At 40.8% G+C, this 26,764-nt stretch overlaps 1 protein-coding gene across 1 annotated transcript in view; it reads right to left on the bottom strand.

Moving 5' to 3' along the window:
• Positions 1–19,228, bottom strand: part of LCP2 (lymphocyte cytosolic protein 2) — a 62,613-nt gene extending 43,385 nt beyond the window's left edge. The window contains exon 1 of the mRNA XM_036847301.1: positions 19,172–19,228. Coding sequence (XP_036703196.1) covers positions 19,172–19,228 — 57 coding nt within the window. The remainder of the gene's footprint in view (positions 1–19,171) is intronic.
• Between the last annotated feature and the right edge of the window lie 7,536 nt (positions 19,229–26,764).

The following is a 26,764-nucleotide window of genomic DNA, read 5'->3' as shown; positions in this document are numbered from 1 at the left end:
GTGGCCACTTTGACTGGTGCAAAGTGATACCTCTTTGTAGTGTTGATTTGCATTTCCCGCCTATTTTTCCTTAATTTCTTAAATTAAGGAAAAACACATAAGCCCTTTTTGGCCAACTGAATCATTTGTGATGTCGAGCAGCTTTTCTTGTGCCTTAATGACGAGTCCAATCCACCCCTTGAAAACCCATTCCTGCAATTCTGCCTTACTTTCAAGTCCTTTATGATTACTTACCCCCAAGACATTTTTTAATGATAAGTGTCATTTACAGCCCTGCAGGCTTTGTGAATTGCTGTGCCCCTCAGCACAGGTTTTCAACTTGTTGTTTCGGATACCTGACACAAAGGGGCAGAATTGCTTCAAGCCCAGTGGTGATTACTGGGCCAAACTGAACCTTAAGGAAATTCCTCTTCCTGATTGGAAATTAGAGTGGCATGTGCCTGTCCAAACACCTAAGGCTTGTATCTCATTCCTTCCCTCCCTTCCCCTTCATCCCCCGGACAAATTCCAAGCCATGCAAAACAGGCTGTTCAGGGTGCTACTTTCCCCAAGTGGAGAGACTCTAAGGAAAGAAGCTGGAGGGGTGAACCTGACCACCATAAATGTGGAGACGAGGTGACTTTTCCAAACTCTGCCCGACCAGATGGTCCACAATCCTCTGAGTGTGCCAGGCATGTTTTAGCTGTAGGTTGGCTCCCCTGCACCTGGTGATTTGGGACCCATGGAGTGGGGACCAGACAGTATAACTCCAAAGGGGCTGCATTTGCTGGCCCATCCCCACCAATCCTCTCAGCCCCATGTGTGTCCAGCCTTAGGTCCCATCCAGCTGTGGGTCTAGATGGTATGACTCCAGATTGGGTCACTGACCCTGAACGAATTTTGTAAGAATTACTCTGTCTCTCATATCTTTTGGGGGTTTGTTTTGTAATTTATCTTTATTTTTGTAAAGAGGTATAGCTGATATTCAATGCTGTGTTTCTTTCTGCTGCACTACCACTTGATTCGCTTACAGAGAGATATCAATAAATTATTTTTCATCTTCTTACTAGTCTTGTAGATTCTATTCTGGTGATTACAGTGTGTTGAGTCGAGTTCTATGTGCTATACAGTAGGTCCTTGTCGATGACCTATTTTGCCTGTGGAAGGGTATCTATGCTAATTTCAACCTCCTGGTTTATGCCTCCCTCCACCCCACCTTTCCCCTTTAGTAGCCATAAGTGTGTTTTCTAAATCTGTGACTCTGTTTGTTTTGTATGTTAGTTCATTTGTATCCATGTTTAGAATCCACTTATAAGTGACATAATAGGATAAGTCTCTTTCCCTGAATGACTTATGTCACTTAGTATGATCAAATCTAGGTCCATCCATGTTGCTGCCACTGGCACTGTTTCTTTCATTTCATGGCTGAGTAATATTCCATTGTACATAAATACCACTCTTCTTTCTTCATTTTATGCTTCGAAGGACATTTAGGTTGCTTCCAAGTCGATGCTCTTGTAAACAAGGCTGCACAAACTTTGGGGTGCTTGTGTCCTGTCGATTTTTTGGTTTTCCCAAGATATACGCCCATGAGGGGAAGTGCTGTATGCTCTGTAGCTCTGTTTTTTAGATGTTTTAGGAAACACCATACACTTCTCCAGAGTGGCCGTTGGTAATTTACATTCCCACTATCAGTGTAACAGGGCTCCCTTTTCTCCACGCCCTGTCTTGCATTTCTTGTTTTTACACTTTGTGAGGATGGCCATTTTGAGTGGTGCGAAGTGATAGCTCTTTGTAGTGTTGATTTGCTTTTCCCTCTTGTCTGGTTGCCCAAAATGGGAGCACGGGTTTTCCTTTGTATATTAAGGAGAAACGCATATGCCCATTTTTGGCCAACCGAATCACTTGCGATGTTGAGCAGCTTTTCATGTGCCTTAAAGGCGAGTCCAATCCACCTCTTGAAATCCGGTTCTTGCAATTCTGCCTTGTTTACAGGTCATTTTCAATTACTTACCCCAAGACACTTTTTTTTTTTTTTTTTTTTTTTAATTTATTTATTTATTTATTTATGGTTGTGTTGGGTCTTCGTTTCTGTGCGAGGGCTTTCTCCAGTTGCGGCAAGTGGGGACCACTCTTCATCGCGGTGCGCGGGCCTCTTCACTATCGCGGCATCTCCTGTTGCGGAGCACAGGCTCCAGACGCGCAGGCTCAGTAATTGTGGCTCACGGGCCCAGTTGCTCCGCGGCATGTGGGATCCTCCCAGACCAGGGCTCGAACCCGTGTCCCCTGCATTGGCAGGCAGACTCTCAACCACTGCGCCACCAGGGAAGCCCCCCAAGACACTTTTTGATGATAGGTTTCATTTACAAACCTGAAGGCTTTGTGAATTGCAGTGCCCCTCAGCACAGGTTTTCAACTCTTTGTTTCAGAAACCGGTCAAAAAGTGTCAGAATTTGTTCAAGCCCCGTTCTGGTTCCTGGGGCAACCTGAGCCTTCGGGAATTTCTACTTCCTGTTTGGAAATTAGAGTTGCATGGGCCTGTCCAAACACCTTAGGCTGTGTCTCATTCTTACCCCCACTTCCCCTTCATCCCCTGAAAAATTCCAAGCCGTGCAAAACTGGCCGTTGAGGGTGCTGCCTTCCCCAGGTGGGGAGTCTCTAAGTAAGGAGGCTGGAGGGGGGAACCCCACCACCAGGTAATGTGGAGATGAGGTGACTTATCCAAAGTCTCCCATCCAGACTGTCCACCATCTTCTGGGTGTCCCAGGCAACTTTTTGCTGTAGGTTGGCTCCCCTGCATCTGTAGATTTGGAACCCATTGAGTGGGGACCAGGCAGTACAACTCCAATGGGGCTTCATTTGCTGGCACATCCAGTTCAGGTTGTTCAGCCCCATGAGTGTCCAGCCTTAGGACCCCAGTCAGCTCTGGGTCTACATCATGTGACACCAGGTGGCTCAACGCCACTTGAAAGAATTTCCTTAGAAATTTGCTCTCTCTCTTTTTAAAATTTATCTTCATTTTTTTAAACATCTTTATTGGACTATAATTGCTTTACAATTTTGTGATAGTTTCTGCTCTATAACAAAGTGAATCAGCTATACGTATACATATATCCCCATATCCCCTCCCTCTTGCGTCTCCCTCCCACCCTCCCTATCCCACCCCTCTAGGGGGACACAAAGCACCGAGCTGATCTCCCTGTGCTATATGCAACTGCTTCCCACTAGCTATTTACTTTAGATTTGGTAGTGTATATATGTCCATGCCACTCTCTCACTTCGTCCCAGCTTACCCTTCCCCCTCCCCGTGTCCTCAAGTCCATTCTCGTCTGTGTCTTTATTCCTGTCCTGCCCCTAGGTTCTTCACAAGATTTTCTTTTTTTAGATTCCATATATATGTGTTAGAATACAGTATTTGTTTTTCTCTTTCTGACTTACTTCACTCTGTAGGACAGACTCTGGATCCATCCACCTCACTGCAAATAGCTCAGTTTTGTTTCTTTTTATGGCTGAGTAATATTCCATTGTATATATGTGCCACATCTTCTTTATCCATTCATCTGTCGCTGGAAACTTAGGTTGCTTCCATGTCCTGGCTATTGTAAACAGAGCTGCAATGAACATTGTGGTACATGACTCTTTTTGAATTATGATTTTCTCAGGGTATATGCCCAGTAGTGGGATTGCTGGGTCGTATGGTAGTTCTGTGTTTAGTTTTTTAAGGAACCTCCATAGTGTTCTCCATAGTGGCTGTATCAATTTACATTCCCACCAACACTGCAAGAGGGTACCCTTTTCTCCACACCCTCTCCAGCATTTATTGTTTGTAGATTTTTTGATGATGGCCGTTCTGACTGGTGTGAGATGATACCTCATTGTAGGTTTTGATTTGCATTTCTCCAATGATTAGTGATATTGAGCATCCTTTCATGTGTTTGTTGGCAATCTGTATATCTTCTTTGGAGAAATGTCTATTTAGGTCTTCTGCCCATTTTTGGATTGGGTTTTTTGTTTTTTTTGATATTGAGCTGCATTATCTTCATTTTTATAGTGGAGAATAGCTGATTTACAATACTACGTTGCATTCTTGTGTACATCCACCTGATTCCCTTGCAGAGAGACATCTATGTATTATTTTTCCGATTTTTACCAGTCTTATGTATTCTTTTCCAGTGATTACAGTGTGTTGAGTCGTATTCTATGTGCTATACTGTAGGTCCTTGTCGATTACCTTTTTTGTCTATGGAAGAGTATGTGTGCTCATTTCAATCTTCTGGTTTATGCCTCCCCCGACTCCACTTCCCCTTTAGTAGCCATAAGTGTGTTTTCTAAATCTGTGACTCTGCTTCTGGTTTGTAAGTTAGTTCATTTTTACCCGTTTTTAGATTCCCCCTATAAGTGATATCATATGATAAATCTCCTTCTTTGTCTGACTTATGTCACTTAGTATGATTGTATATAGGTCCATGCAATTTGCTGCAACTGACCTTATTTCCTTCATTTCATGGCTGAGTAATATTCCATTGTACATAAGTACCAAATACTTTTTATCCATTTTTTCCTTTCAAGGACATTTAGGTTGCTTCCAAGTCGAAGCTCTTGTACATAAGGCTGCACTAAACGTTGGGGTGCCTGTTTCCTGTCGATTTATGATTTTCCCTAGATATACTCCCAGGATTGGTAGTGCTGTATGCTCTGTAGCTCTATTTTGTGGCGTTTTTTGGAAACTCTATACCTTTCTCCAGAGTGGCTGTTAGCAATTTACATTCCCACCATCGGTGTAGCAGGGGTCCCTTTTCTCCATGCCCTCTCCTGGATTTCTGGTTTTTACACTTTGTGAGGATGGCCATTCTGACTGGTGCGAAGTGATACCTCTTTGTAGTGTTGATTTGCATTTCCCGCCTAATTGGTTGGCCAAAAAGTGCATACAGTTTTTTCTTCAACATATTAAAGAAAAATCCATTTGCATTTTTTGGCCAACCAAATCATTTGTGATGTTGAGCAGCTTTTCATGTGCTTTAATGACGAGTCCATTTACCTCTTGAAATCCCATTCCTGCATTTCTGCCTTGATTTGAAGTCCTTTTCCATTACTTACCCCAAGACATTTCTCCATGATAGGATTCATTTACAAACCTGCAGGCTTTGTGAATTGCAGTGACCCTTAGCACAGGTTTTCAACTTGTTTAGGGATATGGCCTCAAAGTGGCAGGATTGCTTCAAGCCCCATTGTGGTTACTGGGGCAACCTGAGCCTTAGGGAACTCCCTCTTCCTGATTGGAGATAAAACTGACATGTGCTGCAAATGGAAGTCAAAAGAAAGCTGGAGTAGTAGCTATACTCATATCAGATAAAATAGACTTTAAAATAAAGAATGTTACAAGAGACAAGGAAGGACACTACATAATGATCAAGGGATCAATCCAAGAAGAAGATATAACAATTATAAATATATATGCACCCAACATAGGAGCACCTCAATACATAAGGCAACTGCTAACAGCTATAAAAGAGGAAATCGACAGTAACACAATAATACTGGGGAACTTTAACACCTCACTTACACCAATGGACAGATCATCCAAAATGAAAATAAATAAGGAAACAGAAGCTTAGAATGACACAATAGACCAGATAGATTTAATTGATATTTATAGGACATTCCATCCAAAAACAGCAGATTACAAGTTCTTCTCAAGTGCACATGGAACATTCTCCAGGATAGATCACATCTTGGGTCACAAATCAAGCCTCAGTAAATTTAAGAAAATGGAAATCATATCAAGCATCTTTTCTGACCACAATGCTATGAGATTAGAAATGAATTACAGGGAAAAAAACCTAAAAAACACAAACACATGGAAGCTAAACAATACGTTACTAAATAACCAAGAGATCACTGAAGAAATCAAAGAGGAAATCAAAAAATACCTAGAGACAAATGACAATGAAAACACGACGACCCAAAACCTATGAGATGCAGCAAAAGCAGTTCTAAGAGGGAAGTTTATAGCTATACTAGCCCACCTAAAGAAACAAGAAAATCTCAAGTGAACAATCTAACCTTACTCCTAAAGCAACTAGAGAAAGAAGAACAAACAAAACCCAAAGTTAGCAGAAGGAAAGAAAACATAAAGATCAGAGTGGAAATAAATGAAATAGAAACAAAGAAAACAATAGCAAAGATCAATAAAACTAAAAGCTGGTTCTTTGAGAAGATAAACAAAATTGATAAATTATTAGCCAGACTCATCAAGAAAAAGAGGGATAGGACTCAAATCAATAAAATCAAAAATGAAAAAGGAGAAGTTACAACAGACACTGAAGAAATACAAAGCATCCTAAGAAACTACTACAATCAACTCTATGCCAATAAAATGGACAACCTGGAAGAAATGGACAAATTCTTAGAAAGGTATAACCTTCTAAGACTGAACCAGGAAGAAACAGAAAATATGAACAGACCAATCACAAGTAATGAAATTGAAACTGTGATTAAAAATCTTCCAACAAACAAAAGTCCAGGACCAGATGGCTTCACAGGTGAATTCTATCAAACATTTAGAGAAGAGCTAACACCCATCCTTCTCAAACTCTTCCAAAAAATTGCAGAGGAAGGAACACTCCCAAACTCATTCTATGAGGCCACCATCACCCTGATACCAAAACCAGACAAAGACACTACAAAAAAGAAAATTACAGACCAATATCATTGATGAATATAGATGCAAAAATCCTCAACAAAATACTAGCAAACAGAATCCAACAACACATTAAAAGGATCATACACCACGATCAAGTGGGATTTATCCCAGGCATGCAAGTATTCTTCAATATACGCAAATCAATCAATGTGATACACCATATTAACAAATTGAAGAATAAAAACCATGTGATCATCTCAATAGATGCAGAAAAAGCTTTTGACAAAATTCAACACCCATTTATGATAAAAACTATCCAGAAAGTGGACATAGAGGGAACCTACCTCAACATAATAAAGACCATATATGACAAACCCACAGCAAACATCATTCTCAATGGTGAAAAACTGAAAGCATTTCCTCTAAGATCAAGAATGAGACAAGGATGGCCACTCTCACCACTATTATTCAACGTAGTTCTGGAAGTCCTAGCCACGGCAATCAGAGAAGAAAAAGAAATAAAAGGAATACAAATTGGAAAAGAAGAAGTAAAACTGTCACTGTTTGCGGATGACATGATACTATACATAGAGAATCCTAAAACTGCCACCAGAAAACTGCTAGAGCTAATTAATGAATTTGGTAAAGTTGCAGGATACAAAATTAATGCACAGAAATCTCTTGCATTCCTATACACTAATGATGAAAAATCTGAAAGAGAAATTATGGAAACACTCCCATTTACCATTGCAACAAAAAGAATAAAATACCTATGAATAAACCTACCTAGGGAGACAAAAGACCTGTATGCAGAAAACTATAAGACACTGATGAAAGAAATTAAAGATGATACCAACAGATGGAGAGATACACCATATTCTTGGATTGGAAGAATCAACATTGTGAAAATGACTATACTACCCAAAGCAATCTACAGATTCAATGCAATCCCTATCAAATTACCAATGGCTTTTTTACGGAACTAGAACAAATCATCTTAAAATCTGTATGGAGACACAAAAGACCCCGAATAGCCAAAGCAGTCTTGAGGGAAAAAAACGGAGCTGGAGGAATCAGACTCCCTGACTTCAGACTATACTACAAAGCTACAGTAATCAAGACAATATGGTACTGGCACAAAAACAGAAACATACATCAATGGAACAAGATAGAAATCCCAGAGATAAACCCACACACCTATGGTCAACTAATCTATGACAAAGTGGGCAAAGATATACAATGGATAAAAGACATTCTCTTCAATAAGTGGTGCTGGGAAAACTGGACAGCTACATGCAAAGAATGAGATTAGAACACTCCCTAATAGCATACAGAAAAATAAACTCTAAATGGATTCGAGACCTAAATGTAAGACCGGACACTATAAAACTCTTAGAGGAAAACATAGGAAGAACACTCTTTGACATAAATCACAGCAAGATCTTTTTTGATCCACCTCCTAGAGTAATGGAAATAAAAACAAAAATAAACAAATGGGACCTAATGAAACTTCAAAGCTTTTGCACAGCAAAGGAAACTGTAAACAAGACGAAAAGATAAGCCTCAGAATGGGAGAAAATAGATTTGCAAACGAATTAACGGACAAAGGATTAATCTCCAAAATATATAAACAGCTCATTCAGCTCAATATTAAAGAAACAAACACCCCAATCCAAAAATGGGCAGAAGACCTAAATAGACATTTCTCCAAAGAAGACATACAGACGGCCACGAAGCACATGAAAAGATGCTCAACATCACTACTTATTAGAGAAATGCAAATCAAAACTACAATGAGGTATCACCTCACACCAGTTAGAATGGGCATCATCAGAAAATCTAGAAACAAGAAATGCTGGAGAGAGTGTGGAGAAAAGGGAACCCTCTTGCACTGTTGGTGGGAATGTAAACTGATACAGCCACTATGGAGAACAATATAGAGGTTCCTTAAAAAACTAAAAATAGAATTACCGTATGACCCAGCAATCCCACTACTGGGCACATACCCAGAGAAAACCGTAATTCAAAAGGACACATGCACCCGAATGTTCATTGCAGCACTATTTACAATAGCCAGGTCATGGAAGCAACCTAAATGCCCATCAACAGACGAATGGATAAAGAAGTTGTGGTACATATATACAATGGAATATTACTCAGCCATAAAAAGGAACGAAATTGAGTCATTTGTTGAGACGTGGATGGATCTAGAGACTGTCATACAGAGTGAAGTAAGTCAGAAAGAGAAAAACAAATATCGTATATTAACGCATGTATGTGGAACCTAGAAAAATGGTACAGATGAACTGGGTTGCAGGGCAGAAGTTGAGACACAGATGTAGAGAACAAATGTATGGACACCAAGGGGGGAAAAACTGCGGTGGGGTGGGGATAGTGGTGTGCTGAATTGGGCGATTGGGATTGACATGTATAAAGTGATGTGTATAAAACTGATGACTGATTAAAAAAAAAAAAAGAGTGGCATGTGCCTGTCCAAACACCCTTGGGCTTGTGTCTCATTTCTTACCCCCCTCCCCATTCATGTGCCAGACAAATTCCAAGCCGTGCAAAACCGGCTTTTGAGGATGCTCTCTTCTCTAAGTGGGGAGGCTCTAAGGAAAGTGGCTGGAGGGGGAACCACCACCAGGTAATGTGGAGATGGGGTGACTTTTCCAAACTCTTCCACCCAGACGGTCCACCATACTCTTGATGTCCCAGGCATGTTTTTGCTAGTTTGGCTCTGCTGCACCTGGAGATTTGGGACCCATGGTGTGGTGACAAGGCAGTACAACTCCAATGGCGCTGCATTTGTTTGCACATCCTCACTAGCTCGGTCATCCCCACGAGTGTCCACCCTTAGGTACCTAGCCAGCTTTGGGTCTAGCTGATGTGACACAAGGTTGTGTCACCTCCCTGAACGAATTTAGTAAGTGTCTCTCTCTCTCTTTTTGCAATTTATCTTTATTTTATACTGTAGTATACCTAATTTACAATGCTTTATTTCTTTCTGGAATACACAACTTATTTCACTACAGAGAGACATTTATATATTATGTTTCAGATTCTTAGCAGTCTTGTATATTCTTTTCCTCTGATTACAATGTGTTGAGTCAAGGTCTGCATGCTATTCAGTAAGTCCTTAACAATTACCACTTTTGTCTATGGAATGGTATGCATGCTAATTTCAACTTCCTGGGTTATTCCCCCCCCCACTCCCACCTTTCCCCTTGGCACCCATAAGTTTGTTTTCTATATCTGTGACTCTGTTTCTGTTTTGTAATTTAGTTCATTTGTATCCATTTTTAGATTTCACCTATAAGTGATATCATATGATAAGTATCTTTTTCTGTCTGACTTATGTCACTTAGTATGATCATATCTAGGTCCATCCGAGTTGCTGCAACTGCCATTATTTCATTCATTTCATGGCTGAGTAATATTCCATTTTACCCAGATACCGCATCTTTTTTATCCATTTTTTCCTTCCAAGGACATTTAGGTTGCTTCCAGGTTGAAATTCTTGGCAACAGGGCTGCACTAAACGTTGGGGTGCCTGTGTCCTGTCTATTTATGGTTTTCCCAAGATATACTTCCATGAATGGAAGTGCTGTATGCTCTGTATCTCTGTTTTTAAGATTTTTTAGGAAACACCATACACTTCTCCATAGTGGCTGTTAGCAATATACATTCCCCTTATCAGCCTAGCAGGCTTCCAGGCTTCCACGCCCTCTCCAGCATTTCTTGTTTTTAGACAAGTGAGGATGGCCAATCTGACTGGTGAGAAGTGATACCTCTTTGTAGTTGATTTGCATTTCACACGTTTGGTTGGCCAAAAAGGGCATATGGCTTTTTCGCTAATATGTTAAGGAAAAACCCGTATGCCCTTTTTGGCCAACCCAATCATTTGCGATATTGAGTAGCTTTTCACGTGCTTTAATGCGAAGTCCAATCTACCTCTTTAAAACTGGCTGCTGCAACTCTGCCTTGTTTTCAAGTCCTTTTCCTTTACTTACCCTAAGACACTTTTTTTGCGATAGGTGTCACTTACATCGCTGCAGGCTTTGTGAATTGCAGTGACCCTGAGCACCCGTTTTCAACTTGTTTTGGGAACAAGCCAAAGCGGCAAGATTGCTTCAAGCCCCAATCTGGTTACTGGGACAACCTGATTCTTTGGGAAATTCCACTTCCTGATGGATATTAGAGTGACATGTGCCTGTCTAAACACCTAGGGTTTGTGTCTCATTCCATCCCCACCCCCCATCCCCTTCATCCCAGCCTGCAAAACCAGCTGTTCAGGGTGCTTCTTCCCCAAGTGGGGAGACTGTTAGGAAAGAGGATGGAGGGGGAAACCCCACCCGTAGGAGATGTGGAGATGAGGTGACTTTTCCAAACTCTTCCAACCCAGATGGTCCACCACCCTCTGGGTGTCCCAGGCATGTTTTGGCTGTAGGTTGGCTCCCTGCGCCTGGAGTTTTACAACCCATGGAGTGGGGACCCAGCAGTACAACTCCAATTGGACTGCATTTGCTGGCAAATCCTCTTCAAGCCTCTCAGCCCCACGTGTGTCCAGCCTTAGGACCCTAGCCAGCTGTGGGTCTAGATGATGTGACTCCAGGTGGGTCATGCACCTGAACGAATTACATAAGAATTTCTCTCTCTCTGTGTCTTTATTTGTTTTTTGTAATTTATCTTTATGTTTATAATGGGGTATAGCTGAATGTCAGTGCTGTGTTTCTTCCTTCTGTACATCCACTTGATTCACTTACAGAGAGACATCAATCAATTCCTTTTCAGATTCTTACCAGTCTTGTATATTCTTTTCCTGTGATTACAGTGTGTTGAGTCGAGTTCTGTATGCTATACAGTCACTCCTTATCAATTACCGCTTTTGTCTGTGGAAGGGTATGCATTCTAATTTCAACGTCTTCTTTTATGCCTCCCCCCTCCCACCTTTCCCCTTTGGCAGCCATAATTTTGTTTTCTATATGTGACTCTGTTTCTGTTTTGTAAGTTAGTTCATATGTATCCAGACTTAGGTTCCACCTATAAGTGATATCTTATGATAAATCTTTCTCTGTCTGATTTATGACACTTAGTATGAATGTATCTAGGTCCTTCCAAGTGGCTGCAAATGGCCTTATTTCATTCATTTCATGGCTGTGTAATATTCCATTGTCCATATGCACCATAATTTCTTTATCCATTCTTCCTTCCAAGGACTTTTAGGTAGCTTCCAAGTAGAGGCTCTTGTAAACAGGGCTGCATAAAACATTGTGGTGCCTGCATCCTATCGATTTATGATTTTCCCAAGATATAAGCCCAGGGGTGTTAGTGCCATATGCTTTGTAGCTCTAGTTTTTAGATTTTTTAGGAAAAAACCATACACTTCTCCAGGGTGGCTGTTAACAATTTACATTCCCACCTTCATAGAAGCAGGGTTCCCTTTTCTCCACACCCTCCCCAGCATTTCTTGTTTTTAGACTTTTTGAGGATGGCCATTATGACTGGTGCAAAGTGATACCTCTTTGTATTGTTGATTTGTATTTCCCAAATATTTGGTTGGTCACAAAGGGCATATGGGTTTTTCCTTTAATATGTTAAATGCCCTTTTTGGCAAACCCAATCTTTGGCGATGTTGAGCAGCTTTTCAAATGCTTTAATGGCGAGTGGAATGTAGCTCTTGAAATCCAATTCCGGAATTCTGCCTTTTTTTCAAGTCCTTTTCGATTATTTACCCCAAGACATTTTTCGAGGGCTGGTGTCCCTTATAGCCCTGCATGCCTTGTGAATTGCTGCCCCTGAGCACTGGTTTTCAAGTTGTTGTTTTGGGAAACGGCCACAAGGCGGCAGGATTTCTTCAAGCCCCACTTGTGTTACCGGGGTAACCTGAGCCTTTGGGAAAGACCTCTTCCTGATTGGAAATTAGAGTGCCTTGTGCCTGTTCAAACACCCTAGGGCTTGTGTCTCATTCCTTACCTCCCCTTACCGCTCATCCCCTGGACAATTTCCAAGCCCTGCAAAACCGGCTCTTGAGGGTGCTGTCTTCCCTAGCTGGCGAGACTCTAAGGAAAGAGCCTGGAGTTGGGAACCCCACCACCAGGAGATGTGGAGATAAGGTGACTTTTCAAATCTCTTCTTCTCCAGGTGGGTTCACCATTCTTTGGGTGTCCCAGGCATGTTTAGCTTAGCTTGGCTCCCCTGTACCTGGAGATATTGGACCCATGTCTTGGGGATTAGGCAGTATAACTCCAGTGGGGCTGCAGTTACTGGCACCTCATCATCAGCATCCTCAGCCCCATGACAGCCCAGCCTTGGGACCCAAGCCAGTTCTGGCTCCAGATGATGTGACACCATGTTTGGTCACCACCCCTCATCGAATTCAGTAAAAATTTCTCTCTCTCTGTCTCTTTTTTCTTTTTTTGTACTTTAACTTTATTTTTATAATGGACTATAGCAGACTTACAATATTGTATTTCTTTCTGTTGTACAGCAACCTGATTCACTTATGCAGAGGTATCTATATATTGTTCTTCAGATTCTTACCAGTCATAATTTTTTTCGGCTATTACAGTGTGTTAAGTCAAGTTCTATGTGCTATACAGTAGGTCTTGATTGATTACCTATTTTCTCTATGTAAGGGTATGTATACTGATTTAAACCTCCTTGTTTATACCTCCACCCCTGCTTTTCCCCTTTGGTAGTCATAAGTTTGTTTTCTAAATCTGTGACTTTGTTTCTGGGTTGTAAGTTCATTTGTATCAATTTTTAGAATCCGCCTATAAGTGATATCATATAATATTTCTCTTTCCTTGACTTATGTCACTTAGTATGATTGTATCTAGGTCCATTCGAGTTGCTGCAACTGGCCTTATTTCATTCACTTCATGGCTGAGTAATATTCCATTGTACATATCTACCATAATTTCTTTATCCATTCTTCCTTCCAAGGACTTTTAGGTAGCTTCCAAGTAGAGGCTCTTGTAAACAGGGCTGCATAAATTTTGGGGTGCTTCTGTCTTGTGGTTGTTTGGTTTTTCCCAAGATATACGCCCACCGGTGGAATTGCAGTATCCTCTGTAGCTCCATTTTTTAGATTTTTAAGGAAACTCCATTCTGTTACCCAGAGTGGCTGTTAGCAACTTACATTCCCACCATCAGTGCAGCAGGGTTCTCTTTTCTCCACGCACTCTCCAGCATTTCTTGTTTGTAGACTTTGTGATGATGGCCATTCTGACTGTTGTGAGCTGATAATTCTTTTTTTAATATATAATTTATTTATTTATCTATTTTATTTTTCATTGCACTGGGTCTTCATTGCTGCGTGCGGTCTTTCTCTAGTTGTGGTGAGCGGGAGCTACTCTTCGTTGTGGTGCACGGGGTTCTCATTGTGGTGGCTTCTCTTGTTGCGTAGCACGGGCTCTAGGACTGCAGGCTTCAGTAGTTGTGGCACGTGGGTTCAGTAGTTGTGGCTCGCAGACTCTAGAGCGCAGGCTCATTAGCTGTGGCACATGGGCTTAGTTGCTCTGTGGCATGTGGGATCTTCCTGGATCAGGGCAGGAACCTGGGTCCCCTGGTTTGGCAGGCTGATTCTTAACTACTGCACCACCAGAGAAGTCCCCCGATACTTCTTTGTAGTGTTGATTTGCATTTCCCGAATATTTGGTTTCCCGAAAAAAGGGGCGTTCAGTTTTTTCCATAAGTTTTTATGGTCCTTAAGCCAGAACGGTTCCACCTGCTTGTTTATTAAAGTGAAACATCGTCACCTCAGATTTTTAATCTGAGGGGCTATGAGGGATGTAACGCAACTGCTGGTTACTTTGGTAACTGATGAACCAACCTGTCGTCACTTCCCCATATAAACAGTGGCCTCCTCCTCCTCTGAGTAGCGAAGGTGGCTCCCATGTCCTACCTGCCATTTGCCATTAAGTGGTGCGCTGTTGCTCCAGCACCTTTTTGCCTTGCAAGAGTAGGATCCTCTATCCAATAAATCATTGATGTCTCTGTTGCTATCTCCTGGCTCTTTTCGGTCTCAGAGCTGGACAAGTATAGGCCTTCCAGGCCTGCTGGGTGCCCACCAACCACATAGTGATTCAATATTTTTATAGATTATACTCCATTTAAAGTTATTAAAATAATGGCTATATTCCCTTGTGCTCTAAAATGTATCCTTGTTGTATATTTATTTTATATATGGTAGTTTGTCTTAATCCTATACCCTTATCTCTCCCCTCCCTACTTCCCTCTTCCCACTGGTAACCACTAGTTTGTTCTCTATATGTGTGATTCTGCTTCTGTTTTGTTATATACATTGATTTGTTTTATTTTTTAGATTCCACATGTTGGCGAGGATGTGGAGCAAAGGGAACCCTAGTGCACTGTTGGTGGGATTCTAAATTGGTGCAGCCACTATGGAAAACAGTATGGAGGTTCCTCAAAAAACTCAAAATAGAACTACCATGTGACCCAGCAATTCCACTGCTGGGTGTATATCCAAAGCAAACGAAAACACTAATTCGAAAAGATACATGCACCTCAATGTTCATACCAGCATTATTTACAATAGTCAAGATATGGAAGTAACCTAAGTGTCCATCAGCAGAAGAATGGATAAAGAAGATGTGGTATATATACATCAATACAATGGAATATTACTCAGCCATAAAAACAATGAAATTCTGCCATTTGCAACAAGATGTGGATGGACCTAGGGAGTATTATGCTTAGTGAAATGGCAGGCAGAGAAAAACAGAAAAATGCCTTCCATCATTACTATTGAGAAAATAGTTGACTATTGGTTAGAAGTCAGTCTAACTGCCATGCCTTTAAAGGTAATTGTCTTTTTTTACTCTCAGGATTTTTCTCTTTACCTTTGTTTTTTGCCATTTTACTATCATGCATCTTATTGCAGATTTTTGTTTTATTTATTCCTTCCAGTTTTATTGAGATCTAATTGACATACAGAATAATGACTTGACATTCGTATATGATGCAAAATGATTACCATAATGTTTAGTCCATCACCTCATACAGTTACAATTTTTTTTCACCTTGTGATAGCTTTCAGGATCTGCTTTCTTAGCAGATTTATTCAAATTTATTTGCATGGGGTTCCTTGGATCTCTTTGATCCATAGATGAATGTGTTTCTTCAGTTCTGGAAAATTCTCAGCCATTTTCTCTTCAAACATTTCTTCTACCTCATTCTCTCCTTCTAGGACTTGATCAGATGCACGTTAGATCTATCACTGTACCCTCCTTGTGTCTTACTCTCTTTTAAATTTGTTTCTATTCCATGTTTCATGCTGGATAGTTTATTCTAATTTATGTTTAACATATATTTATATAATATAATTAACATATAAAATTAGATAGCTTCATATCTAAAATATGTCTAATTAATGAGTTCATTAATTCCTGTATTTTATACAATCTGCTGTTTATCTCATTCATTGTATTTTTAAAATTTTATTTATTTAGTTAGTTAGTTAGTTATTTAGGCTGCGTTGGGGCTTTGTTGCTGGTAGCGGGCTTTCTCTAGTTGCAGTGAGCGGGGGCTACTCTTCATTGCAGTGTGTGGGCTTCTCATTGCGGTGGCTTCTCTTGTTGCAGAGCATGGGCTCCAGCACGCGGGCTTCAGTAGTTGCGGCATGCGGGCTCAGTAGTTGTGGCTCTCAGGCTCAGTAGTTGTGGTGCACGGGTTAAATTGCTCAGCCGCATGTGGGATCTTCCCGGACCAGGCCTCAAACCCATGTCCCCTACATTGGCAGGCAGATTCTTAACCACTGCACTACCAGGGAAGCCCCTCATTCACTGTATTTGTTTTATCTTCTCTGCAACCTGCCACCTCTTTCTGCCCTTAGCTCTAGTAATCTGAGTGCTGGCTCCAGTGCAAACTCATGGATTTATAGAGTCTAATTTAGACTCACAGTTGGTTAGAAAATAGGACCCATAAGCCTAGACTCATCTTTTCTGAAGAGAGAAATATATATTGTGTGCTGTAATGTGAGGGAGAGTTAGTGTGGGAGTGGGGAGCTGAGTGGAGGGAGGGAAAGGCAGGCACATCAAGAACAGGTGGCATTGATGTCAACGTGAGTGGCTGTCGTGCTGTAGCTGCCACACAACAGCATTTGGCCTAAGGTTACATTAATAAAGATATTATCTCTAGAATAGGGAGGTACTCTACACTGATCATTCATTCAACTGATATTTGTTGTGTGTCAGATATATTACACAGTATTTTTGCATCTAGGAAACCTCAGTGAAGTAAAAAACAAGCAAACATTGCTGGCTTCATGGAGCATATGTTCTATTGGTAAGGGGCAGACTGTATACTAAGCACAGTAAATGAGGGAAGTGTTTATATTAGAAGTTGCTAAATGCTTTAAAGAAGGTGATTCAGAGTACAAGTGTGTGGGGAGAGGGAAGATGTCTGTTGTGGTCAGTGTGGGCCTCATTGAGAAGCTGACCTTTGAGAAAAGGGAAGGACCTGAATTTTCCAAGAGGATGTCTGGGGGATGTTCTTTCCAGGCAGGGAGGACCTCCAGTGCAAATGCACTAGAGCAGCAATGTGCCTGTGTCCATTCACTGCATTTTTAACATTGGTTATTTTAATATTTGTTTATAACAGCTCTGTTTGTTTCTTTTTCAAATTTGCTATGACAAATTTGATAGTTTCCTATAATGTAATCTGTTTCCTATGATATACCTGTTTTCTGCAGGTATTTTCAAGTTTGTCACTTAATTCTTTAAGCTTGGTAATGAAGGTGATGTTTTAGTCTGTTTGATAGTCTCCATGTCGAAGGAGAGTGCAGCTGTGTTTCTGCTTTTCTGCTTCCTTTTGGTTCTTCTGGATCTCAGAATGGAGGGGTGCTTCTTTCTGTTCCTGCTGACCTTTGACTGCTGGCCTTCTTTGCCTTTGTAAAGTTACTGGTAGGGTAAGCAAGGCCTGACACAGGTGTTCCTCCCCCCAAGAAGCTTTGGGTTCGCTCTGTCAGGGACTTGGGTCACTCCCACTTGGGTATCAACTTAAACCATTTTCACCATTTGAGATTCCTTAGCCAACTCAGGTTGTGAGTCCCTGGGTGTCAGTTCTCTTGAGGTACAGTCTGGACCCAAAAGTCCCCCAGTTTTGGGGAAAGAGGGATAGGTTTCCACTAACTTTGCCCTGATGTTGAAAATTCAGCTTTTTGAAACCCCAGCTTAAAGTGAGCAGGTTTCCTAAAAATTTTCACCTTTCATAGGCTTTGTGCTCTGACTTTTGCTGCCCCTCCTACATGCAGTCCCTGAGCAGAAGCCCAAACAACAAGAACCGGAAATGCTTGCAGGCATAAGTCCTTCCTATATTCCACTTTTCTCTCTGGTTATGTGTCTTTCTCCAAAAATTGGCCTGGGAACAACCTACTGCTGTTTGGGGTCCTCAGTCCATTTCAGGAGATGTTGAAAGTATTGAAACCAGTGTGTGCAGGGTGTGTTTGTGTGCAGGGGGGAGTGATCTGAATGATGGTTGTTTTTAGTCTCTCATATCCTTAAATGTGTTCAAGTTGGCATGGGATCCCCAGAACATAATGGAATTTGGGTGCTTAAATCCTTGTGAAGTGCTATACACATGGCCATGGACAAGCACAAGAGAAAATGCACTTTGTTTAGACTTCTTACTTATTTCCAGCTGTTTAAGAATGTGTTTCACGTCTTTACTAGACAACTGCTTTCATGTCTTAAGGCTGTATGATTTCCACAAGTCTTAATACAAGAAGCTGAGCAGTCTTTCTAATTGTTAACATACTTACTGGAGAGAAAATAGATTCATCTGTACAAATGATCAGGCTTGAGAAATGAAGCCTTCAAAGACACACAGTTAAGGAATCGACAATTGCTCTTATTTATTAGGAATACAGGCTGTATTGTATGTTTTAAAAATGTCAGTTTTCTCATTCATGCTCTTATGCAAAGTTAATGAAATAGAATATTTTCATTAAAATATTTTCAAATAGCTATGTTACTGAAATTAGGACTACTGTGAAGACTATAAAAAATTTACCCCAAATTATAAAGCATTTTGTTCTGAAGACATAAGTGTACTCTTAATTGTCCTATGCTTACTATATTGTAAAGTTTAAAATCCTTGTGAAAATTGCAAGTGTCAACTTTCCTACTGATGCAGTACACAGATTTCAAAATCCAGTCTTTATTCTGTTTTATAGTACATGCTTTTTGAAGGGCACAATCCATCACAGAAGAAAATATTTGTTTTTCTTAGTTATGCAACACATGTGTTCATGCCATTCAGTTTTAGAGTGAGTTGATTGTTCTTCATTCTTTAAAAAGTAAAGTGAGTTAGTAATCGCCTTAAAGTACCTATCATAGAAAAGTTATTTCCTTTCCCTGTGGGTTCCAGCAGCGATGTTGAAGTCAACGTAGTGCCCTGAGTGAAGGTCGTGGGGGCCTTTCCAGGGCCCAGGGCAGTGGTGTGGAGCAGCACGGGGTTCTTTCCTTGTGCAAGAAGCCAGGCCAACTCAGCCCTTCCTGACTCCATAGCCTCTAGATGACCCACCTCAAGTTCCGGAGGGCTGAGGTTCTCAATGACCCCTGAGTAGCTGACTCGAGTCATCGTGGGTGATTTCTTCCACATTGGTTTTTGCACATTTACTCAGAAATTGGAATCTCAAAGGGGAAAGCACATCTCTCTCTTTAGAGTCAGCAGGGCAGAGTTGGGGAGGGGCAGTGTGGTCTGGAGGGGGGACTGGGACTGAATGTTGATTCACCACTTACGGCCTTTGGAACTTACACAAACGCTCTCTTCTTTCTCTGCCTCAGTTTCCTCACTTGTCAGAGAAGAATAAGGACTGTTTCCACCTCATGGGCGTGCTCTGAGGAAAAAATGAGGTCATAAGTGGAAGGAATTTAGTCATTGGCATATAAAAAGTGCTCAATAAATGTTTGATTTTAATATTCAGACACGAGAAATGTTTTGCACAGATTTGGTTAACTCACCTGGGGAGAGTAATATTCTTGAGAGAGAGTTTTGAATCTAGTTCAGAAATAATTAAATGCCTTCCTTGATTGAAATAGAAAGGCAATTAAGACAATGAAGCATTTTTCTCTGTGTTATCTAGGACATATTTTTCTCATTTTCCTCTTTTAATGGGAAAATTTGATACTCACACATAGTGGTGACAAATTACTCATCCCGAGGGTTAATTGTTCCCCAACAAATACATTTCCAGTAGGGAAGGTGGATGATTCCAGAGGTTTCAGAATCCAACTGTGGGTAGCATGATGCTTGGGATTCACACAGGCCTGGGTTTCTGGTGTGGCCAGCATAGGATTTTGGAAATGTTTTTTTAATCTCCTGCAGTCTCAGGCTCCCTCACCATAATTAGGGGTAAAAGTACCAAACTACAATGTGTGGTATCGGCAGGTTTGTAGGTGACAGGCTATCACATGCTATTACATCATAGCCAAGCCACAACGGAAGCTGACTTGCACTGTGTTCCAGGGGCTTACTTATTGTAAGAGGGAGCAACTGTTCACATAAAATGAACCAATTAACCAAGCTCTGTTCACTTTACCCAAGCAAACTGTCTCCCAAATGTGTCTCTGGTTTTCTGGGATGGGGCACAAACAACACTAATATGTGTCCAGGAATAGGGTGATGGGAGAGAGAGGGGACAGATGACTTTGAATGTCATAGCTGTTGCATCTTAATTTCCCCATGCACATGATTATCTATTTGATGGTGTTTTTTATTTCACTAATATGTATGGGAAGGCTTTGTGACAGATGAATAACCCACAGTCCCTGTCTTCAAAGGAACATAGGGCAGAAGAGGGACTTATGTGGTTGGGTATGATATCAGTTGGTTTAAAACCTCAGGAGTTTCCCGGGTGAAATCTGGCCCCTGTACACGGAGGGCAAGGAGAGCCGAAGAAAGAGGCAGACCACTCCAGATTTGTAGGTGGCAGGTTTGATAAGCAGAGAACTTACATACGAGGCTTGTCTTGGGTAGCTGCAAGATGAGTAGATCTCTGCACGTGCCCGTCTGAATCTTAAAAGTTTAGGTAGATTTGGGATAATGGGATTCAGTCACGTATCCTGTCCAGATGGTCCCAACAACACATGTTTTCTCAAGACTGCGTCCTTGAAACACCTCCCACTGTGGGAACGGTGGGCAGAATGTACATTCCAGGGACAGGTGAGGGGGGCTAGGAGCCTCACATTGCCCTTATCAGCTCGAGGGTCAACAGGAGGTCACGCTTCTCCATGACCTCCTCCAAATGTCAGAGTAGGCTAACACTGACAAACTCTAAAATCTCTTATGAGTTAACATAAGTTTATTTCTTGCTTGTATTAAAGTGCATTTCCTCACGCAGTTTTAGGGACCCAGATGCCTTTGACCCTGTGATTCTAACATCCCAGAGCCGGGGTCAGCAAACTTGGCTCGTGGGTCAATTTGAATACTTTTTTTGTGAATAAAATTTTATTGGAACACAGCCACATCCATTTGTATGTATCACCTGTTTTGTAGCTGCTGTCACACTACGACGGCAGAGTGAGTACTTGTGACAGAGGGAGTATATAGCCCATGAACCCTAAATATTGACTCTCAGCACTTTACAGAAAAAGTTTGTTAAGCCCTGCCTTATAGCATTGGAATCTTCTCTTGGATTCTCTGATTCAGCTCACAGAAGGGGAAGAAGGGTGGAAGATTCTGTGGGAGGTTTTTATAAACTATATTTGGAAATGGCTTCCATCAATTCCACCTACATTTTATTGGCCAGAGCTCAGTTGGAACCATACTAGCTGCTAGGGAAGCTGAGAAATGCAGTCTTGGCAATGGCCCAGGAGGAAACACATAGCAGTTCGCCACAGACTGGTACTGTGCTAGACTCTTCCATTTACTCTATCTTCGTTGTTCCTCAAACAACTGTTTAATGAGTACAGTACTACTTTGGATGAGGTACCTGAGGTTCAGAGAGGTTAAGCAACTTGCCTCAAGGTTGCTCAGCATCAAAAGTGGGAGTGGGGATTTGATAGTCAGGATATCTTGCTCTGAATCTTGCACTAGTCTCTCTGAAAAAAACTTTTTTAAAATTGTGGTAAAATACACATAACATGTACCACTTCAGCCATTTTTAAGTGTAGAGTTCAGTGGCATATACAAATATTTTGGAGAGTGGGAAGTTTCTTAGATTTTGACAGGAATTTAAAAGCTCAGGGCTTTCATTTCAATGATACTATTAAAAAGTTAAGTATAGGGCTTCTTCCCTGGTGGCGCAGTGGTTGAGAGTCTGCCTGCCAATGCAGGGGACATGGGTTCAGGCCCTGGTCTGGGAAGATCCCACATGCCGCGGAGCAACTGGGCCCTTGAGCCACAACTACTGAGCCTGCGCGTCTGGAGCCTGTGCTCCGCAACAGGAGAGGCCGCGATAGTGAGAGGCCCGCGCACCGTGATGAAGAGTGGCCCCCGCTTGCCGCAACTAGAGAAAGCCCTCGCACAGAAACGAAGATCCAACACAGCCAAAAATAAATATAAAAAAAAAAATTTTTTTAAAGACCTGAAAAGAAGAAATACATGGCTAATATCTTTAAAAAAAAAAAAAAGTTAAGCATAGTCAGACTTATCTGGGTAATTTCCATAAAACCAAGTACTGACATAAAATTTTTAATCTCACATTTAAGTTTGTGTTTATTGGTGCCAACAGTGATTCTTTATTGCCATAAGCTGGCAAGAAAGGGACAGAGGTGGATTTGCTACTGAAATAACTCCTTTAAGCTTTTCCTATACCACATGTATTAAGGAATGCTTTATGGTGGTTCAAAAAAAAGAGAAAAATGGTAGAAGAATTGAGACATTACGCCAGACATAATTATACAGACATACCAGCCTCAAAGAACCTACTTTTTTGAACTCAGAACCATCTTGACATTTGAGTGGCAATTTAGTTTCCACAAAACAATGTTTTCCAGCATTTTATTATTGTTCATTTATAAATCTTTGCTTTTGTGGTGTTTTTCATTATTTTTATAATTTGTTTTCACAGTTGTTTGTGCCATATGCATAAAGAATTTATCCCTAGTTTTATGCTTGTGCATATTTAAGTAAGATAGTAAAATTAATTTAAATAAAAACATGAGGGATCCAGGAGAATATTTTCTTTTTAAGGTATGTGTACAGTCGTCCTTGGTATCCGAGGGGGATGGGTTCCAGGACTCCACAAATAGAAGAATCCAAGGACGTTCAAGTCCCTTATGTAAAATGGTGTAGTCCAGTCAGCCCTCCGTATCCACAGGGTTCCATATCCAGTGGATTCAACCAACCTTGGATCCAGAGCAGGGATACGGAGGGCTGACTGTATATGACTCAAGTTTACAAAGACCACCCCACAGAGATAGTTTTCTTTTACAAAAAGTTATATTTGAATTAGGAAACTGTACCAGTCAGGACAGGCTAAGCTAAGCTGCAATAAGCGAACCCCAAATCCCCGTGGCTTAAATCACTTGCTTACATGAAATCTATTGGGTATTGGCAAAGACCTCTGCTCATTGTGATCATGGACAGCAGGACCCCAACTGGGATCTACCCTTGGTAATACCTCTGGTTGAGGGGAGTGACTACTCTGGGTCCTCTCACTTCTAAATAAATGCTCTGGCTCAAGTAGGTCAGATGACCACACCTAACTACAAGCAGAGGACTGTAATTTGGGGGGTACCAGAGGAGACAGAAACCAGGAATCAGCTCACAGCAATAATGTGTGTAACAGAAAGCATCCTTCATCTTTCTGTAAGTAGTACCCTGTGCCCTGGTTTCAACACTTTCTATTCCCTGGTAGAGTTGCAGACAGTTTCTTAATTTCATGGGCAGCTGTGGCTCTTGGGTTACAGCCAGGCCTGGCCGCTTACTAGCCACGGGGCAAGGGCAATCTCAACCCAGCTCCTCCCTTGTGAAATGGGGGAGAAATGTCACTTGCATGGTTTGTTGAGAGGAGTCAAGACAATAACTCATGTGAAACCTCCTTCTCAGTTGTAAACTATTACCCAAAGGAAGGTAATAGTATTGCTTCTGGTAATAAGTCATACCACAGAGGATAAAGAACAGATAGTAATGATTTCACCCTACAGCACTTGTTACGATCAGTATTTTCTCACAAAAATTTCCTGAAAATTCACGAGAAATTTCCTTCGGTGATCTGCTCATGAAACCTGAAGAGAAGAGCTCTCCAGTAAAAAGCAGAATGTTCCTCTTGGCTAGAAGATGAAAAGCATTTTACATGGCCCCAAATCTATATGGTCCAATTTTCTAGCAGATTCCTACATTTAAAAAATGTGAGGTTAAGAAAAGAAGCACTATCTATCTTTTTAAAGCAGTAGCTTTAAGTTGGGGTTCAGTATGAAAAAAATACAAATGTCTCACAAAATAGTGCTGAGATAGAAACAGGATTCTGTACTACTGTAGCATTGATTCCTAAAACTGAAATCACCCAAGTATCTTGGAGTTCTAATTTAGTAGAACTGGATGGCATCCTAAGATGGTCTTGTCCAACACTCTTATTTTCCAGATGAAGAAAGTAAGGTCTGGAAAAGTTAATTGATTTGCCCTAGATCATGTTCCTTAACACAAGTTGATAAGTCAAGTATTTTTTCCCTTTCCCCAACCTGAAATTATAGAGATGAACCCAATGGAGGAAGAAATGTTTCTCTGTTCCCTCATACAATTGCTAATAAAACTCTTCTAATCAGAACCTATGAAATTCCCTACATTGTGTACCTGCAAGTGGACAAAGGGCCCACTGGAAATTCTTGTGAAGGTCTAGCAATGATTTTGAGATTCCTTTTCTGCATATCTAAAATCAATTGTTTCCCCATTTCAGAATTTTCAAAATGATGTTTTATCCACAGGAAATGTATGAGTTGAGTAAGAAAATAAGATACCAATTTCTCATTGAATAATTTCATTATCTGATTATTCTTTAATTAGAAGTGGAAGTGTACTTTTCATCCTAGGGGAATTTTCACATTGTCCGCAAAAGAAAGAAAGGTAAGCTACCTTCCTAGGCATATTAGTCAGGAGAGGCTCGGATTTGCTGCAGTAAAAAATCTCTGGGACACACAGTAACAAAAGATTATTTCCCATTCATGTTAAAAGTCCACTGTGGGTTGGAGGCTCTTCACTTTTTGCAAAGAGTGGCAGGTGGAGCGAAACTCCATCTGGGGGTGGCCAGCAGCTGTGACAGGGAAGGGGATTTGGTGAATTGCACACTGGTTCTTAAGCTTCTGCCTATAAATAACACATACTGCTAATTCCTCATTTGTCAAAGCAATTACAAGGTCACAGCTAAATGCAGAAGGATCAGAATGCTTTATCTTACTCTGCACCTGGAAGAAGAAAAACATAATTTGGTGAGCATCTCTAACGGCTACCATACTAGGAATAAAAAAAAGAAAATAAACAGAACAGGACCCACCGCCCCCAGCACGTGACCCAAATGTCAAAAGCCAGCATCTCACACCATCAGCATGAATCAAATCCCCATCAGGGGTAATAAAATACTGTCAGCTATATAACAAAATCTCTTAACACATTAATTTTAGGCAGGTAAAATTTCCTGAATCCATTTCTCATCTTCATACGTTAGTATTGCATAGATAGGAAGCAGGTACAAATAAACTAAACTAAATGTGGGGCTGGGATGAAGTTTCTAGAAATTCATTGTGGGCCAGCTAATGGGGAGACACATTTATGCCTTTTGTGGATTTTATTAGACTCATTTCTTTAGGAGAAATCATTCTTTGACATATTATACCAATCAATAGAGTCTTTCTAAAATAATTTGACAGTAAAAAGTTAGAGCCTGATCAGACAGAAACGTTCATATTCACTTAAATTGCTAATAAGAGTAATTGTTTAATGGGTCCGCTACAAAGGGCACCCTGAGCCTTTAAAACTTAGCCTTTTGGGAAATGTCTGAAGGTCTGGAATATGTTTAAACAAGCTTCATTTGTTTCTTTTATTTGGGTACAATTATTTGCTTAGATACATATTTTTAAACTTTTAGTGTATTACTAGCAACAAAGTGTTTCAAGTGGGGGGAAAAACTAGCCCAGAACGTCCCCAAAATTAAAAAAAGAGTTTTGTACTTTCCAGAATAATAAGCACTTTATAGTCTTTCTTTAAATCCTTCTTGGTAAAAACCTACAAAGCAAAAGGAAAGGGTGAGAGTCAAGTCTGCTGATTGCTGTTTAGTTATATCTTCCCCCCACCCCTTAAAATCTATAACAGTGCAGGGTTAACGTTAACACCCAACCACAATAAACCAAACATATTTTATTACGTATTTTATGTTCAAGATGAAAATGAAGATAATAGTGAGATTTTTATACAGAGTACCATGAATTCTCTGTGAATAGGGTAAGTCGATTTTGTGTTTTGTGCTTAGTTTCTAAACTATCATTCTGATTATATAAATAGCAAACTTTTATTGAATATGACTACAGTACCAGGGGCTATACCAAATACTTTATTTTCCCCTCACTTATTCCTCACAGCAAACCTACTTTTACAAACAAGGAAAGGATGAAATGACTTGACCAAGGTCACCTATCTAGTTAACAGTGGAATCCTTTTGGGATAAATCATCGTGGTAACATTTCAACAAGGTATCTGATAATTGCAGTGTTTTTCTAATCCAACTGTCCTGGAGAGGAAAGAATTTAAATTGGCAGTGGTTCTTTTATTCATAAATATATGAATGCCCACTCTGTGCCTGGTCCTGTCTTAAAGCCTGTGGATATAGAGCTGAATAAATTGCAAGGCACAGAGGTTAAGAAAAGTGGGTTCTGGCATCAGACCAGCAAACTTGGTTTGGGATCTTCAGTGCGCCTTGGACAGGAACTCTAGCTTCACTGAAAACTGGGAAATTATGTGATGCTTACTTCATGGTTTTCCTGGTAAATTAAATGAGATAATGAAAGTCAAGTGTTAGAACAGTACATGCATAAGACGCTCCATGGTATGCGCTCAGTAAACTAGCTTTTACTGTCATTTTTGTCATTGTCGTTGGTATAAGCAACCAAGACATTGTCGAGGAGCTCCCTGATTACGGAGGACGGGGAGACATTTAAAGGATATTTCCTGTCCAATATGATA

This window comes from Balaenoptera musculus, chromosome 3 (genome assembly GCF_009873245.2).
Source record: "Balaenoptera musculus isolate JJ_BM4_2016_0621 chromosome 3, mBalMus1.pri.v3, whole genome shotgun sequence".
Lineage (NCBI taxonomy): Eukaryota > Metazoa > Chordata > Mammalia > Artiodactyla > Balaenopteridae > Balaenoptera > Balaenoptera musculus.
This window is presented reverse-complemented; position numbering and strand designations above follow the sequence as displayed.